Source organism: Aquarana catesbeiana, linkage group LG04 (assembly GCF_042186555.1).
Source record: "Aquarana catesbeiana isolate 2022-GZ linkage group LG04, ASM4218655v1, whole genome shotgun sequence".
Classification (NCBI taxonomy): Eukaryota; Metazoa; Chordata; class Amphibia; order Anura; family Ranidae; genus Aquarana; species Aquarana catesbeiana.
The window spans coordinates 140,841,657-140,860,058 of NC_133327.1; the positions used below are offsets into that span (position 1 = coordinate 140,841,657).

Sequence of the window (18,402 nt, forward strand, 5' to 3'; positions counted from 1 at the left end):
TCATCATGAGCACCTGACTATGCCTGCCCTTTCTGCCCAGCTCCTCTATTCACAAAAGCCATTTTTATAGGGATCTATTAATGGAGGAGGAGGACCCATCAACCACCCACCCATCCTCAATTCATACAGTGCCTTGAAAAAGTATTCATACCCCTTGAAATTTTCCACATTTTGTCATGTTACAAACACAAACGTAAATGTATTTTATTGAGATTTTATATGATAGACCAACACAAAGTGGCACATAATTGTGAAGTGGAAGGAAAGTGATAAATGGTTTTCAACATTTTTTACAAATAATTATCTAAAAAGTGTGGCGTGCATTTGTATTCAGCTCCCTTTAAACTGAAACCCCTAACTAAAATCTAGTGGAACCAATTGCCTTCAGAAGTCACCTAATTAGTAAATAGAGTCCACATGTGTGTAACTTACTTTCATTATAAATACAGCTGTTCTGTGAAGCCCTCAGAGGTTCGTTAGAGAACCTTAGTGCACAAACAGCATCATGAAGGCCAAGGAACACACCAGACAGGTCAGGGATAAAGTTGTGGAGAAGTTTAAAGCAGGGTTAGGTTAAAAAAAATATCCCAAGCTTTGAACATCTGACGGAACGCTGTTCAATCCATCATCCAAAAATGGAAAATGTATGGCACACCTGCAAACCTACCAAGACATGGCCGTCCACCTAAACTGACAGGTCAAGCAAGGAGAGCATTAATCAGAGAAGCAACCAAGAGGTCCATTGTAACCCTGGAGGAGCTGCAGACATCCACAGATCAGTTGGGAGAATCTGTCCACAGGACAACTATTAGTCGTGCACTCCACAAATCTAGCCTTTATGGAAGAGTAGCAAGAAGAAACCCATTGTTGAAGGAAGGCCATAAAACATCAGTTTGCAGTTAGCGAGAAGCCATGTGGAGGACACAGCAAACATGTGGAAGAAGGTGCTCTGGTCAGATTAGACCAACATTTTACTTTTTGGCCTAAAAGCAAAACGCTAAGTGTGGTGGAAAACTAACACTGCACATCACCCTGAGCACACCATCCCCACCGTGAAACATGGTGGTGGCAGCATCATGTTGTGGGGATGTTTTTCTTCAGCAGAGACAGGGAAGCTGGTCAGAGTTGATGGGAAGATGGATGGAGCCAAAATACAGGGCAATCTTAGAAGAAAACCTGGTAGTCTGCAAAAGACTTGAGACTGGGGCAGATGTTCACTTTCCAGCAAAACAATGACCCTAAACATACAGCCAGAGCTACAATGGAATGGTTTAGATCAAAGCATATTCATGTGTTAGACTGGCCCAGTCAAAGTCCACACCTAAATCCAATTGAGAATCTGTAGCAAGACTTGAAAATTGCTGTTCACAGACGCTCTCCATGACAGAGCTTGAGCTATTTTGCAAAGAAGAATGGGCAAAAATGTCATTCTCTAGATGTGCAAAGCTGGTAGAGACATCCCCAAAAAGACTTGCATCTGTAATTGCAGAGAAAGGCGGTTCTACAAAGTATTGACTCAGGGGGGCTGAATACTAATGCACGCCACACCTTTCACATACTTATTTGTAAAAAATTTTGGAAACCATTTATCATTTTCCTTCCATTTCACAATTATGTGCCACTTTGTGTTGGTCTATCACATAAAATCCCAATAAAATACATTTACGTTTTTGGTTGTAACATTACAAAATGTGGAACATTTCAAGGGGTATGCATACTTTTTCAAGGCACTGTAGATTGTGTTTCATTCATGGAAGCTGTAGTAATGGTTTCTATCAATGAAGCAGCTGGGCAGAAAAGGCCAGCATAATCTAACAGATTCCCCCATCCACAACAACATGGACAGATGGTAATGCTGACACGTACACTACCAAACCATGCAAAGAGTGAATTTTAAAGCTGAGGCAGCTATAAAAGACACAGTCCATAGACAGCAGAGTTTAGCCTAGGGAAAGGAGAAGCAGCACAAGCAGCCAATCAGTTATACTACAGTACAAGGATCATGCTGATAAGAGGAGAGAACAGGGTAACAGAGAGTTGAGCTCTTCTGTTTTCTGCTTTACCTGTATATTTGGTACTGTACTGCAGCAGAAACTACTCAGGCCTCCTCCTCTCTCAGCACTGGATGGACAGAAATACAAATCATATGGAAGGTAAAACAGTTCTTCTTTATATATTTCATCTGTATAGTCAGATGTTTGCCTGGGGATCAGCTTCAAAGCACAATTCAACTCAAATTTTTAAAAAACGCTGACAAGTAGGGTTTTTATGACAGAAAATGGTCTCTTCTGTCATAACTGCTTCCCCCAACAGCAGTACACGGAACCGCACACGCACTACTCTACATAAATTTACGACACCACTCTGTGTCTTGATGATGCGACTCCTGTGCGCATGCACGGGAGTGATGTCATTGGGGCCTGGTTATTCAAGGAGCCCAACAGAGCGGACCCTGAAGGAAGACTGGGAGAAGATGGAAGCGCCCCTACCCAGCTAAAGTGCTGACAGTGCAGTCCTGGAGGGCGTCATCTGACAGGTAAGTCTGCTATAATGTGTAAATATGCAGTGCATGCTAGCACATTATGACATAAACCTCCTAGGGGTCCATGTTATTTTCGGCAGCTACATTCCAGCTGTCTAAAATCTTGTGGACAATTACAAAAAGTCCTTTTGTGCTATGTTTTGTACTTTAAAAATTTTCAATAAAAAATCAATTGAAAGTGAAAAAAAGCAGAGTTTAATTACGCTCTATGGGCCAGTTAACACCTGAATCGCACAGGAATCAATGGGGTGCGATTTTCAGTGCATTTGCACTGGATCGCACCAAAAGTAGAGCATGCGCTACTTTTATACATGCAGAGCACCCAGATCATGTAGTACTGTGGTGTTGGTGCAGGCAAACGCATTTGAATTTGAGGTGTTGTTAGGAATACATTGACACCCACAGATCACATCCCCAGTGTGGAAAATGTAAACAAACCCTAAAGCCTTGTTCAGACAGGCAACAGCTCTTGTCGACCTTCTGAAAAACATTCTGTAGTGGATCACTTTTCAGAGGGCAGATGACAGGGGGCTGAGAGGCGATATGCCACCTCCTCACTTCCGTAATAGTAAGCTCCCCCGTGTATTGTAAATGGTCAAATGTTCTATGTAATAACTGAAGAATATGATTAAGAAAGAAGATATAGAATGTAGAGTAGATTTCTTTGGATTGCTGTTACTGAAATCCACATATAATGACATTTACACTGACACCCAAAACAAAACGTAAGCAATGATAGATATGCAGAAGTGGAATGCTCATCTCTGGCATTCTCTGTACACATTCACATTTTAAAGTATGCTGAGCAAGTAAATACTTATATATTATACATCTGTGATGTTCCAGAAAGTGTACATTTATACATTCTCATCATGGTACTAGTTGTGAATTAACAGTAACACCATAGCAGGCACCGTGTTCACATGTATTATGAGCCACTAATGTAGCTGGCTAGATTTAAAGGGCCACTTCACCCTGAATCAGGCCCTGGCTTCTTATACTGCAAGACATCATTGCCATTTTTGGACTTTGCTCCGGTCCATCTGCGAGTTTAGGGATTTAAGCCCACCTCTGCATTTTCAAGCAACTGTTAAATTCTCTAAAATGTAAAAAAAATAATAATACAACAACAAGGAAACTCCTATAATGGCTATAGCGGGTGTGCAGACTCAGGAACCCGGGTGCAGAAATCTCAGCCGCAAGAGATATAGGCAATAGATGGCTTTTTTGACTGTTGTTCACCTGCATTAACCACTTTGGCTCCAGCAGATTTACCCCCCTTCATGACCAGGCTATTTTTTGCGATACGGCAATGCGTTACTTTAACTAACAATTGCGCAGTTGCGCGATGCTGTACCCAAATACAATTTATCCCCTTTTTTCCCACAAATAGAGCAGTGGTGTGGTATTTGAACACCTCTGCAGTTTTTTTTTGCTCTATGAATGAACAAAAAAAAAAAAGCCATACATACATACATATATATTTTTTTTACTTTCTGCTATAAAATATATCCAATAAAATCTTTTTAAAAAATCTAATGTTTTCATCAATTTAGGCCAATATGTATTCTGCTACATAATTTTGGTTAAAAAAAAATCCCAATAAGTGTATATTGATTGGTTTGTGAAAAAGTTATAGTGTCTTCAAACTCTGGGATATTTTTATTAATTTTTATTTATTTTTTACTAGTAATGGCGGCGATCAGTGACTTAGAGCAGGGCTGCGATATTCGGACACTAACTGACAGTTTTGAGGGAAAAGTGACACTAATACAGTGATCAGTACTAAAAAATATGCACGGTCACTGTACTATTGACACTGGCTGGGAAGGGGTTAACATCAGGGGCGATCAAAGGGTTAACTGTGTGCCTAGCCTGTGTTTTACTACAGTGTGTGAGGTGCTTTTACTAGGGGAAGAAATGGATCCTAGTCCCTGCTTTGCAGAGACACAGGATCCATGCCTTCCCTCCTGTCAGAACGGGGACCTGCCTTATGTACATAGACGGACTGCCGTTCTGTGCCTCACCAGGATGATTGGCGGATGCTGGCGGACATCAATTCTGCAGTACCTGCTGATGGGCTCACGCTGTGCATAATTGCAGCGGGAGCGAACCGCCGATGGCACGCATTCATGCCCACTACCCGGAAAAGACGATCTTGTATACGTACGTGATTCGGCGCACAGCTGCTGCTCTGTAACAGTAAAACTGCAATAGGGTGGTCAGCAAGCAGTTAATAAAACAGTGTTTTAGCCAACTTCTATGGCACCAGCCTTCCTTCCTTTTTTTGCATAGATTGCACATGGAGGTTTGCAGAGACTTCCCAGGCTGAGTGCTGTGTTCATGAGGTTGTCCAGGTATTACATAGGAGGTAGTAGCTTGGATACATCTGTTCCAATGAGCAATAGATGGTTTAATGCTCCACATATACCAAAAACTGAAATGTCAGGTGGACTGAAGGCAAAGATTACAGTAACCCTAAAGTGACTGCTATTTTTTTCTACTCTAAACTGGTTTAACTTGATTTCTTGTTATATCGCTTTTAGCAGCTCATTGAAACATGCACCATAATTATTTGCAGTTGTAAAAAAAAAAAAAAAAAAAACACACAATAATGAGTTTAATATTGTAAAACAGTAAAACAGTGCAATGAGCAATAATGAGTACTGTAACCCAAAAATGATCTGAAATCAGATGTGTTGTTATGGGTTACTACTAAGGTCTTAGCACAGTTTTACTGTACATGGAACCGTGTTAGTATTCCACCACTGAGACGACTCTGGAGATCAACGCTGTCATCCAAATGGGCGCTGCCATGGGCTCCCACATATAATGTGTAATATTTTGGATCACAGTAACTATGAGAGAAAATGTATGCAAAAGCACTCCTTAAAAAATGACATATGCCACATACACCAGATCAGAAATGCTGCCAGCAAAACTCCGATGAGAGCTTTTTGTCGGAAAATGTGACCGTGTGTATGCTCCATCAGTCTTTTTCTGGCGGAATTCCAGCCAGCAAAAGATTGGGAGCATGTTCTCTATTTTTCGGTCGGGAAAAGTTTCTATCCGAAAATGCGTTTGTCTGTATGCAATTCCGACGCGCAAAAAATTACGCATGCTCGGAAACAATTCGATGCATGCTCGGAAGCATTGAACTTCATTTTCTCAGCTCGTCGTAGTGTTGTACGTCACCGCGTTCTTGACGGTCAAAAGTTCAGAGAACTTTTGTGTGACCGTGTGTATGCAAGGCAAGCTTGAATGGAATTCTGTCGGAAAAACCATCCAAGTTTTTTCTGATGGAAATTCCGTTCGTGTGTACGTGGCATTACACATAATCCTTTGTTAAAATATTTCCACATTTCCCTGGGGCAGTAATGGTCACCTGTACTAAAAATAGTACTTGTCCGAAAGCTGAATTACATACTGACTTGCTACATCCCTCAGGGACTGCAATAAAGTGATAATGACCGGTTTTCCTAGTAAAGTTACACTGCTAAAGTCCTTATGAAGCTAAATGATGGTGTCAGGCTTCGCTGATGGATTTTCCAAAATGCAGAATAAATGAATTACTGGTGAGCAGAGCTGAAAAAGAGCATCACCTTCATGGCCTAGAACAAGGGGGTAGGGGCAGATATATTTCTGCAGGACAACTTCTCCACTATTCTCTCCAAGAGGGATGGGAAGACATTATATATGATTCAACCCCACCAAATCCAACCAAAGTGATAAGGTTAGATGTGGTTTGAGGTGGGTGTTGTTGTAATCCTCTAAACCAGCCATTCTCAACCAGGGTTCCTTCAGAGACCTTAAGGGGTTCCTTGAGCGATGGTTGATAGACCACCCATTTGATGGTACCTGCATAGTTCCATGTTTAACGGCATTTGGCAAAGCCAGCTGAATGTCGACCAATGATTTTTTTAGCTGTCAATAAGGGTGGCATTCTGATCATCACTGTAAAGGGGGCATTCTTCCCACTGACCACCAATGAATAGTTTTCTCAGGAGTTCCCTGAGACCTGAAAACTATTTCAAGGGTTCCTAAGGGTAAAAAGGTTGAAAATGAAACCAGGCTAAAAAGGATAAAGTATAAACTAATTATAAATAAGCCTACCTAATTTACTGTGATTAAAGTGAATATTCAGATTCCTGCAAAAGCCAAATTGTGACAAGTTTCTTCACATAGCATGCCAGTTATGTCTTGTGTCGGAAAGAGTTGGTACTTAGTACTTATTCCACTGACATGTCTATCCTCAATAAAGCGAGGCAAAAGTTAATTGCTTCTTGAACTAAATTATTCTACACGCAATGGTGACTGGCACCGCTGGGTTGAGATGGCCACTGTACAATGAGATGTTCTGGTATACATTAGACAGGTGCTCAACATCTACTGAGAAAAGCGTCATCAACAACGTCACACAGACTGTAAGTCATATGTGATTCACCAACAAAACCGAGGACCACAAAGGATTTACAGAAGTGAAAGCAAAGAAAGCCACATCTACCAATCCAAGCACTCAGCCTATATGGCTGCCTACTCCTGTATTTTAAAGAATAAAAGCGTGTTCCTGCCAGCATGAGTCCTGTGTTGCGTCCCCCATAGTCCACCTTACTGAATGACACAACAGCAGCCAGACCCACATTTACTCAGTTTACAGCGTTGTACCTGCTATGGAAATCCCTGGCCATTATCAGCTCAACTGTAAGGAGCATGGCCTTTGTAATGCTTTTCAGTCTCAAAGACTTAAAAGATTTCTGATATCTGCTTGAAAAGAGTACTCAGATATGCATCAGTTTTATTAAAGTGGTTCTAAAGCCTCAAGATTGTTTACCTTAATACATTCAATCCATTAAAGTAAAAAAACTACTGTGCTGCAGCCCCCCCATATACAGTATCTCACAAAAGTGAGTACACCCCTCACATTTTTGTAAACATTTTATTATATCTTTTCATGTGACAACAATAAAGAAATTACACTTTGCTACAATGTAAAGTAGTGAGTGTACAGCTTGTATAACAGTGTAAATTTGCTGTCCCCTTAAAATAACTCAACACACAGCCATTAATGTCTAAACCACTGGCAACAGAAGTGAGTACACCCCAAAGTGAAAATGTCCAAATTTGGCCCAGTTAGCCATTTTACCTCCCCGGTGTCATGTGACTCGTTAGTGTTACAAGGTCTCAGGTGTGAATGGGGAGCAGGTGTGTTAAATTTGGTATTATCGCTCTCTCATACTGGTCACTGGAAGCTCAACATGGCACCTCATGGAAAAAGGATCGGAAAAAAGAATTGTTGCTCTACATAAAGATGACCTAGTCTATAAGAAGATTGCCAAGACCCTGAAACTGAGCTGCAGCATGGTAGCCAAGACCATACAGGGGTTTAACAGGACAAATTCCACTCAGAACAGGCCTCGCCATGGTCGTCCAAAGGAGTTGAGTGCACGTGCTCAGAGTCATATCCAGAGGTTGTCTTTGGGAAATAGACCTATGAGTGCTGCCAGAATTGCTGCAGAGGTTGAAGGGGTGGGGGTGTCAGCCTGTCAGTGCTCAGACCATACGCTGCACACTGCATAAAATTACTCTGCATGGCTGTTGTCCCAGAAGGAAGCCTCTTCTAAAGATGATGTACAAGAAACCCTGCAAACAGTTTACTGAAGATAAGTTGACTAAGTACATGGATTACTGGAACCATGTCCTGTGGTCTGATGAGACCAAGATACACTTATATGGTTCAGATGGTGCCAAGCATGGGTGACAGCAACCAGGTGAGGAGTACAAAGACAAGTGTGTCTTACCTACAGTCAATCATGGTGGTGGGAGTGTTATGGTCTGGGGCTGCATGAGTGCTGCCGCCACTCGGGAGCTACAGTTCATTGAGGGAACCATGAATACCAACATGTACTGTGACATACTGAAACAGAGCTTGATCCCCTCCCTTCGGAAACTGGGCCGCAGGGCAGTATTCCATCATGATAACCGCCCCAAACACACCTTCAAAACAACCACTGCCTTGCTAAAGACGCTGAGGGTAAAGGTGATGGACTGGCCAAGCATGTCTCCAGACCTAAACCCTATTGAGCATCTGAGGGGCATCCTCAAATGGAAGGTGGAGGAACACAAGGTCTCTAACATCCACCAGCTCCGTGATGTCATCATGTCATTCAATTAGGGGTGTACTCACTTTTGTTGCCAGCGGTTTAGACATTAATGGCTGTGTTGAGTTATTTGGAGGGGACAGTTATACAAGCTGTACACTCACTACTTTACATTGTAGCAAAGTGTCATTTCTTCAGGGTTGCCACATGAAAAGATATAATAAAATATTTACAAAAACTTTTATGAAATACTGTACTCACCTGAGCCCGATCTGACCCAGTAATGTGCATGGGAGCGGCTCTTGTCGCTGTCTCCTTCCTCACTGGGCAGATTGATAGCAGTGGGAGCCATTGGCTCCCACTACTGTCAATCAAATGCTGTGATGAGAAATCGGGTGGCAAGGCAGAATTGCCGGTCTAATGCCCTGTACACACAATAGGATTTTCCGATGGAAAATGTGTGATAGGACCTTGTTGTCGGAAATTCCGACCGTGTGTGGGCTCCATCACACATTTTCCATCGGAATTTCCGACACACAAAGTTTGAGAGCTTACTATAAAATTTTCCAACAACAAAATCCGTTGTCGGAAATTCCGATCGTGTGTACACAAATCCGACGCATAAAGTGCCACGCATGCTCAGAATAAATTAAGAGAAGAAAGCTATTGGCTACTGCCCCGTTTATAGTACCGACGTACGTGTTTTACGTCACCACATTCAGAACGATCAGATTTTCCGACAACTTTGTGTGACCGTGTGTATGCAAGACAAGTTTGAGCCAACATCCGTCGGAAAAAATCCTAGGATTTTGTTGTCGGAATGTCCGATCAATGTCCGACCGTGTGTACAGGGCATAACAGTACGACTTGGGAGAAAGCCTGCACGGGTGCCCTCTTTAAAGTGGATCTCCATGGGAGCACTCCCTAAAGAGGAGGGGCCTGGAGTTCCGGTGGGGGACCCCAGAAAAGGAGGATCAGGGCACAGAGCAGGTAAGTATACCATGTTTGCTATTTTAATGGAGGAATAAAAACGAAGGTTTAATGTTACTTTATGTAAAAAGTGTTTTAGTTAATGCCTAGTACACATGATGAGAAGATCGGATGAAAAATACAGCTTTCAAATCGATCGTACGATAATCTGATTGCTAGTACATAGCCTTTGAGAGCCGATCAGGACAGTTCATGTAAAATTATCTGAAGGGGCAAACAAAAAAAGTTTTCTCGTACAATAACAGAATCACTTCTGAAGTTGTATTCTGTTGTCCGGGAATTTTCATAACTTTAGTAACCTATTGGTTTCCCATATGAGACTAACATGCAAAAGAAAACAAACGATCATTCGTCCGATATTCTCATCGTGTGTATGAGGCTGTAGTCTGTCAGCATTCAGAATACCGTATGTGCACAGTATTATGAGCTCAGACATTTGTACAATCATTTGCAGTGTTCTTATGCAGAGAAGCAGCAATGGCTCCAAACTCCCTGCAGCTAGCTGATCTAAAGTCAGACATTTCAAGGATCAATTCTACTTAGAAGTGAAATTTTGGTTATATGTGGAATCTGTGAGATGAGTCAGTCACACACACTGACTTTTTATACCTCTCCATCCTACTCTGGGGTTTTTCCCTGTTGCAATTCCCACACTATAGAGAAGTAACAGCCAACTAACAGGTTTTCTGGATTCTCACCCTTCCATTTGTGTTGTATATTGTGTGGATACGCACATGCGTAGGTGTGAATGGACCCATATTGCCTCTCTTTTACATTAAACTGCAACATAAAGATGTGAAAGAAAGCAAATTCTACTTGTTATGCATGCTCATATAGCTAAATACATGAGTTTTGCTGCATGAAAATGCAAGTGTGAATAGGTCCTTAAAGTCTAAGTGAGGTCAATTTTTTTAAAAGTGTATTCATTTTTTACATTTGATGCAAAGTGTCTCTTGTGCTGCTGGCTGTTGAAATCCAAAGTTCCCTGCCTTCCCCTTGCATTCACCCACAACCATAATCTTTCTCTGGTGCTGTGGGAGTTAATACCAGCTCTGGACCTATTCACCAAGTGTGCTAAGCTATACCATAGTTTTCATCAATGAAAAGTGCTCTGTGAATGGAGGAGGTGAACCTTTTGTTCATTTGCCCATCCACTATTCATAGATCGGATCCAGAGCTGGTATTAAACCCGACAGCATGGCTGTGGGGGCATGCGGGATGGCAGAGGACTTCAGATTTCAACTGACTAGCCAGCAGAACGTAAGCACCATCCTTTTGTGCTGTTTTAAAAAAACATTCATAACGCCTCTCTATTACCCATTGTTTTATTCTATTTTAGGACCTATCTACATCTACAGTGCCTTGAAAAAGTATTCATAACCCTTGAAATTTTCCACATTTTGTCATGCTACAACCACAAACGTAAATGTATTTTATTGGGATTTTATGTGATAGACCAACACAAAGTGGTTGAAGTGGAAGGAAAATAATAAATGGTTTTCAAAATTTTTAACACTTAAATATGTGAAAAGTGTGGCATGCATTTGTATTCAGCCCCCTTTACACTGAAACCACTTACTAAAATCTAGTGGAACCAATTGCCTTCAGAAGTCACCTAATTGATAAATAGAGTCCACCTGTGTGTAACTTACTCTCAGTATAAATACATCTGTTCTGTGAAGCCATCAGAAGTTTGTTAGAGAACCTTAGTGAACAAACAGCAACATGAAGGCCAAGGAACACACCAGACAGGTCAGGGATAAAGTTGTGGAGAAGTTTAAAGCAGGGTTAGGTTATAAAAAAAATATCCCAAGCTTTGAACATCTCACGGAGCACTGTTTAATCCATCATCCAAAAATGGAAAGAGTATGGCACAACTGCAAACTTACCAAGACATGGCTGTCCACCTAAACTGACCAGCCAGGCAAGGAGAACATTAATCAGAGAAGCAACCAAGAGGCCCATGGTAACTCTGGAGGAGCTGCAGAGATCCACAGCTCAGGTGGGAGAATCTGTCCACAGGACAACTATTAGTCGTGCACTCCACAAATCTGGCCTTTATGGAATAGCGGCAAAAAGAAAGCCATTGTTTAAGGAAAGCCGTAAGAAGTCCGTTTGCAGTTTGCGAGAAGCCATGTGGGGGACACAGCAAACATGTGGAAGAAGGTGCTCTGGTCAGATGAGACCAAAATTGAACTTTTTGGTCTAAAAGCAAAACGCTATGTGTGGCGGAAAACTAACACTGCACATCACCCTGAACACACCATCCTCACCGTGAAACACGGTGGTGGCAGCATCATGTTGTGGGGATGCTTTTCTTCTGCAGGGACAGAGAAGCTGGTCAGAGTTGATGGGAAGATTGATGGAGCCAAAATACAACGCAATCTTAGGCCCCTTTCACACTGGGGCGGTAGGGGGCGTCGGCGGTAAAACAGCGCTATTTTTAGCGCTGTTTTACCGCGGTATTCGGCCGCTAGCGGTGCGGTTTTAACCCCCCCGCTGGCGACCGAAAAAGGGTTAAAACCCCTCGTATAGCACGGCTATAGCCGCGGTATTACCACGGTATAGCTGCGCTGTCCCATTGATTTCAATGGGCAGGAGCAGTTTAGGAGCGGTGAATACATCGCTCCTTCACCGCTCCAAAGATGCGGCTGACAGGAGATTTTTTCTTCTCCTGCCAGCGCACCGCTTCAGTGTGAAAGCCCTCAGGCTTTCACACTGAACAAACAGTGGAGGCTGTTTAGGGGCGGGTTGCAGGCGCTATTTTTAGCGCAATAACGCCTGCAAACCGCCCCAGTGTGAAGGGGGTCTTAGAAGAAAACCAAGTCTGCAAAAGACTTGAGACTGGGACGGAGGTTCACCTTCTAGCAGGACAACGACCCTAAACATACAGCCAGAGCTACAATGGAATGGTTTAGATCAAAGCATATTCATGTGTTAGAATGGCCCAGTCAAAGTCCAGACCTAAATCCAATTTAGAATCTGTGGCAAGACTTGAAAATTGCTGTTCACAGACGCTCTTCATCCAATCTGCAAATGCAAAGAAGAATGGGAAAAAATGTTACCCTCTAGATGTTCAAAGCTGGTAGAGACATCCCCAAAAGGATTTGCAGCTGTAATTGCAGTGAAAGGTGATTCTACAAAGTATTGACTCAGGGGGGCCAAATACAAATGCACGCCACACTTTTTATATATTTATTTGTAAAAAAAAAAATTGAAAACCATTTATCATTTTCCTTCCACTTCACAATTATGTGTCACTTTGTGTTGGTCTATCAAATAAAATCCCAATAAAATACATTTACATTTTTGGTTGTAACATGACAAAATGTGGAAAATTTCAAGGGGTTTGAATACTTTTTAAAGGCACTGTATGTATTGTGAGAATGCAATTGTTAACATACACATTACCGCAATGCACATTACATTCGTTGGTGCATTGCGGTGTCGTTCATTTTATATAGCACCCCAAATGCACTAAGGCAACACATGTGTTGCAATGTGCTGCAGTGCATGGCGACACACCATGGTGCATTGTGGCAAAAAGCTTTGTGACACGTGCGATTCTTGGGACGCTTTGGTGCACCGGAAGCCCGTTGATTACAATAGGCTGGCTTAATGCTACGCACATTAACATGTGACAGGACGCACATTAACGCATGTGCCCTAACACAATGAACAAATCTAAATGGGCCCTTAAAATGCTGCAAGTGCAGACAAAACCTGTTAATCCTGCAAGAAATCTATTGAGCTTCTTGCATCCTATGTACTCTGCCTGTGCTGTAGTGAAATATCAAACACCTCCCTCTAAGTAAATGAGATCAGGAGAGGGGAAGGTGTTTGTACGGAAAATTGGGAGAGAAACCTAGGATGAAAATGCTGCTCCCCCATAGATACAATACAGTCAGTGAGCAATGTGGCTCACAGGAAGGAAGTATGGGGCTCATTCCCATGGGTGTGAGGATCTGTACACTTATGAAGTGGGCTGTTTTATGTGTACAGGGAAGCACAGGTGGTCCTTGCAGCTGCCTGCAGCCAGCCTGTTAAAGGAGAAGTATAGCCAAAGCTTGTATGGTTATAATTCTCCTGTGGATCACAGAAGTGCAGTTCGTTCTGCACGCCTGTGACCTGTTTTCAGCTGACAGCGGTCCAAAGCCTGCTGTTGGCTGACGTCACAGAGCTCGTCCAGGCCATATGGTCAGGATCTACCCAGATGCCTGGATCGGCAGATGCCTCAGCCTTTCAGCTTGTTGATGAGAGCCTGAGCCAGCCTCTCCAAACTCCTCCACAGCCCAGTACTCCAGTGAGCGCTGGAGGGGCAGAGCAGAGAGCCACTGACTGACAGTCACCAGCTCTCTGCAGGCTGAGGACTGAGAACTAAGTGATCAGCGGTGTTTGATCATTCAGGTCTTAGAGCCAGCGAGGTCAGATGTAGCATCGGACTGTTGCTGCATCCACCTAGGTGAGTATAATTTTTTTTTATGAATTCCATACTTCTCTATTAAAATCAATGACAGGCTGATCATCCCTGATCTTTAGGGTTCATTCAGACAGCAGATTAGTGCCATCCCATGTGCAGAGCCACTGGCAGGTGCGTGTGCATCTACCTCAGAGCTGCAGGCAGGCAGCCCATAGAAGTAGATGCATAGGCGTGTGTGCGTGGGGTGGGTGCCAAGTATGCCTGGGCACACCCTAATCAACCCTTGCACTAGCGCCATCCAGTGTATCATCCAGTGTACAGAAGAGTGCAGAGCATGCGGGCACAGGGGAGGGGGGAATCCACTGTGCCCTGTCACACACTATACACCCCAAGCAATCCATTGTATTTATCTCTGCCGCACTGGATCCACTGCATTATCTCCCTATACACACACACACATACCCACACACATGTGTGTTTGAATTTTGGGACAGGCTGCGCACACCTATGAGTGGATGCATATACAGCACCGGGAACCAACACAATCCTATGTCAAAGTTTAACACAGGGGCAGGATTTGTAAGCTGCAGTATAAGCTAAGAATTTGTACATTGCAATATATTACATTTTTGTCCTTGGGTTTAAAAAGTGTTACTAAACCCACAAAAGTAAAATCAGTCTGTATATGCAGTAATGCATGCTTGTTATACTCATTGTGGAACCTAAGGCATTAATCCTCCGCATTGTGTAAAAAGGCTGTTTGATCCTGTCTTCTCTGATCCTCCCCTTCTTTTACTGTCCCCAATCCATCTCCTGATAGTACAGAGCCTTGGAGTCACTCTGCACATGCTCAGTTTGGTATATAATGCTAGAGAGTTTTTTTTTTCCTTGGGAGAGCGCATGTGATCAGCACAGGGCCAATCAGCACTGTCCAGACAGAGGGTCAGGGATCTTGCAGCCTCATAGGACAATCAAGGGAGAATAAAAACTCCTCTTACAAGCTTTAACCAGACACTGATAAAAGTCACAAGACTGCTATATACTGCTGATAAGAAAAGGTATTTAGCCATTTATATTTACTAAAATAATTGCATTTCCATGTTCTGTGTACTGTGGGAGACCAGATATGGTGAATGCAGGGTCCTGGGTTTAGTAACACTTTAAGACAATTTGCTTGTTGAAATCAGCTATAAAACAATGTGACAGATCCACCGTAAACCTTCTTATCATTTGTCTGCCTGTGACTGGAAGGAGGATATGGTCCTATATCCTGTGTTTTATTTACAATGTACTGGCATGTTCCTGTACTTGTGGGGATTTTTTCCTGACAGCTGTGCCATGTGCTTATTTATTCAGTGTTACCAGGAAGGTGTTTTACTTCTTTCGCTCTTCTTTTTTCAAAAACAGTGGCGTGCAAACAGAGACCGCACAATCCCGATCTGGTGTGTAGCTGCAATATTAAATCGTGTTTTAACATGTCTTTATTTCATTTTCCCATGGGAAAAGCTAGTCCTAATTAAAGTAATCTCCAAAATGGAAACAAATGTATTTTTAAAGACTTGTTGACAAATAATTTACATGTGTAACTCAAAATAGCCATTTATTATTAAACAAGTGTGCACAAAACGGACACAGGAGACTTTGGGAGAGAATGTCAGTATGGGGCTCATTCACATGGCACTCAGATCTGTGCAGAATGAAGAGCCCTGGGTTCACTTTCCTGATCTTCTACTGAGTCATGTCCAGCCCTGAGTACAGGGGAGGGTGTATGGACACTGACACAGAACCTGTGCATACCCATCCCTGTATACCCATCCCTGTATACCCATCCCTGTATACTGGCCAAACCAGAGTGAATGATAACTGCTGCTTACAATAGTGTAAATGACCCTGTTTGGAGGACATTGTGACTACTACTGTACAGAGGCATTCTTACCTGACTACCACTGTATGGGGCATTATTCCCTGACTACCAGTGTATGGTGGCATTATTCCCGGAATACCACTGTATAGGGACATTACTCCCTGGCTACCATAGTATGGGGACATTACTCCCTGGCTACCATAGTATGGGGGCATTATTCCCTGACTACCATTGTATAGGGGCCATTATTCCCTGACTATCACTGTATGGGGCATTATTCCCTGACTACCACTGTATGGGGCATTATTCCCTGACTACCACTGTATGGGGCATTATTCCCTGACTACCACTGTATGGGGCATTATCCACTACCACTGTATGGGGCATTATTCCCTGACTACCACTGTATGGGGCATTATTCCCTGACTACCACTGTATGGGGCATTATTCCCTGACTACCACTGTATGGGGCATTATTCCCTGACTACCACTGTATGGGGGGCATTATTCCCTGACTACCACTGTATGGGGCATTATTCCCTGACTACCACTGTATGGGGCATTATTCCCTGACTACCACTGTATGGGGGGCATTATTCCCTGACTACCACTGTATGGGGCATTATTCCCTGACTACCACTGTATGGGGGGCATTATTCCCTGACTACCACTGTATGGGGGGCATTATTCCCTGACTATCACTGTATGGGGGGCATTATTCCCTGACTACCACTGTATGGGGGGCATTATTCCCTGACTACCACTGTATGGGGCATTATCCCCTGACTACCACTGTATGGGGGGCATTATTCCCTGACTACCACTGTATGGGCGGCATTATTCCCTGACTATCACTGTATGGGGGGCATTATTCCCTGACTACCACTGTATGGGGCATTATTCTCTGACAACCACTGTATGGGGGGCATTATTCCCTGACTACCACTGTATGGGGCATTATTCTCTGACTACCACTGTATGTAGCATTATTCTCTGACTACCACTGTATGGGCGGCATTATTCCCTGACTATCACTGTATGGGGCATTATTCTCTGACTACCACTGTATGGGGGGCATTATTCCCTGACTACCACTGTATGGGGCATTATTCTCTGACTACCACTGTATGGGCGGCATTATTCCCTGACTATCACTGTATGGGGCATTATTCTCTGACTACCACTGTATGGGGGGCATTATTCCCTGACTATCACTGTATGGGGCATTATTCCCTGACTATCACTGTATGGGGCATTATTCTCTGACTATCACTGTATGGTGGTGGAGGTGGGTGGTCCTGACTACCATTGTAAGGGGCAGTTCTCCCATTGATTTACCTGAGACCTCAACATCATTGTAAGGGTTCCTCTAGGGTAAAAAAGTTGGAGAAAGTCTTCTCTATATTGTTAAATAGAAATGTGTGTATGCGGGGTGATATTCATGCCAGTAACCAAAGACGCACTCCAAATGTTGCCATGCCTTGGTAGACACTGCAGATGGAAGAATGAGCGACCTGTATTTACTAAGAAAGGGTTCCACGCCTTGGACCTCCCCCCAACTTGTACATACAGCCCTATCTATACCCCCCAGTGCTCCCTCCATGCTCCCTATGGTGCACTCACGTCTCCAGCGCTCAGGGATGAGGTGCATGTGCGGGTAGTACAGGTCCACATCGTGCTGCAGGACATCCTCGAAGAACCTCTGGCGGTCCCGGAGGTGCTGAGAGCTGGAGGTCTGACTCTGGTACAGGGGGTGTCCCTGGGGAGACAAGACAACATGACACCACCCGGATCACTTATCTCCGCCATACACACCAACTACAAGGGACTACATGGAAAGTCCCTCCAAGTCAGCCGAGCCTGGTCCTCCCTGTACAGCGGGGACAGAGAGATCTATAGAGGCTTTACCTGTCTCGCTGTCATGTCTAGTCCAGCCCGGGACTGAAGAAGGTGCGGCAGAAGGACGGCGGAGGGTCCGGCAGAAGGTCCGGCAGAAGGTGCGGCAGAAGGACGGCGGGGTTGTGTAGTCCGGACAGGAGCGCCCTGTACACAGCACTAGTGTGTGATGAGAGGGGCGGGGCGGGGACACAAACGTCTCATTACTCATCCTTAGAGAATGGAGTGTCACTGCTGGACTGTACAGCCTGTCCTCTCTGCTGGATCCCTCTGTTCATTCTTCTCCATATACTCCATAAATATCGGAGCCTGTATACCTTCTACTCTCTTCCTAGCAGGGAAGTATATACAAGGGTGTCATTACACACGTTACATAGAAGTATTGCATAGGTCCCAACTCTTCTACTTATGGAACCAAATCCTTCTCATGTCCCTATTTCACATCTAATGGACATGCCTGTATAAGTAAACATACAATTTAATCACTGGGGGTATCAGCCTGTATATTCTGTACCCCACCCCTTCCTAACCAGACCATTTTTTCATATTTCAGTGCTGCAATATTTTGACTGACAACTACTCCATCATGCAA

The 18,402-nt window shown here is 43.5% G+C and overlaps 1 protein-coding gene across 1 annotated transcript in view; it reads right to left on the reverse strand.

Annotated features, from left to right (window-relative positions):
• Positions 1 to 18,015, reverse strand: part of LOC141139548 (dysbindin-like) — a 32,041-nt gene extending 14,026 nt beyond the window's left edge. Inside the window, exons 1-2 of the mRNA XM_073625797.1 lie at positions 17,823 to 18,015; positions 17,538 to 17,673 (exon numbers count right to left, since the gene is read on the reverse strand). Coding sequence (XP_073481898.1) covers positions 17,538 to 17,673; positions 17,823 to 17,837 — 151 coding nt within the window. The 5' untranslated portion in view covers positions 17,838 to 18,015. The remainder of the gene's footprint in view (positions 1 to 17,537; positions 17,674 to 17,822) is intronic.
• Positions 18,016 to 18,402: the final 387 nt, after the last annotated feature.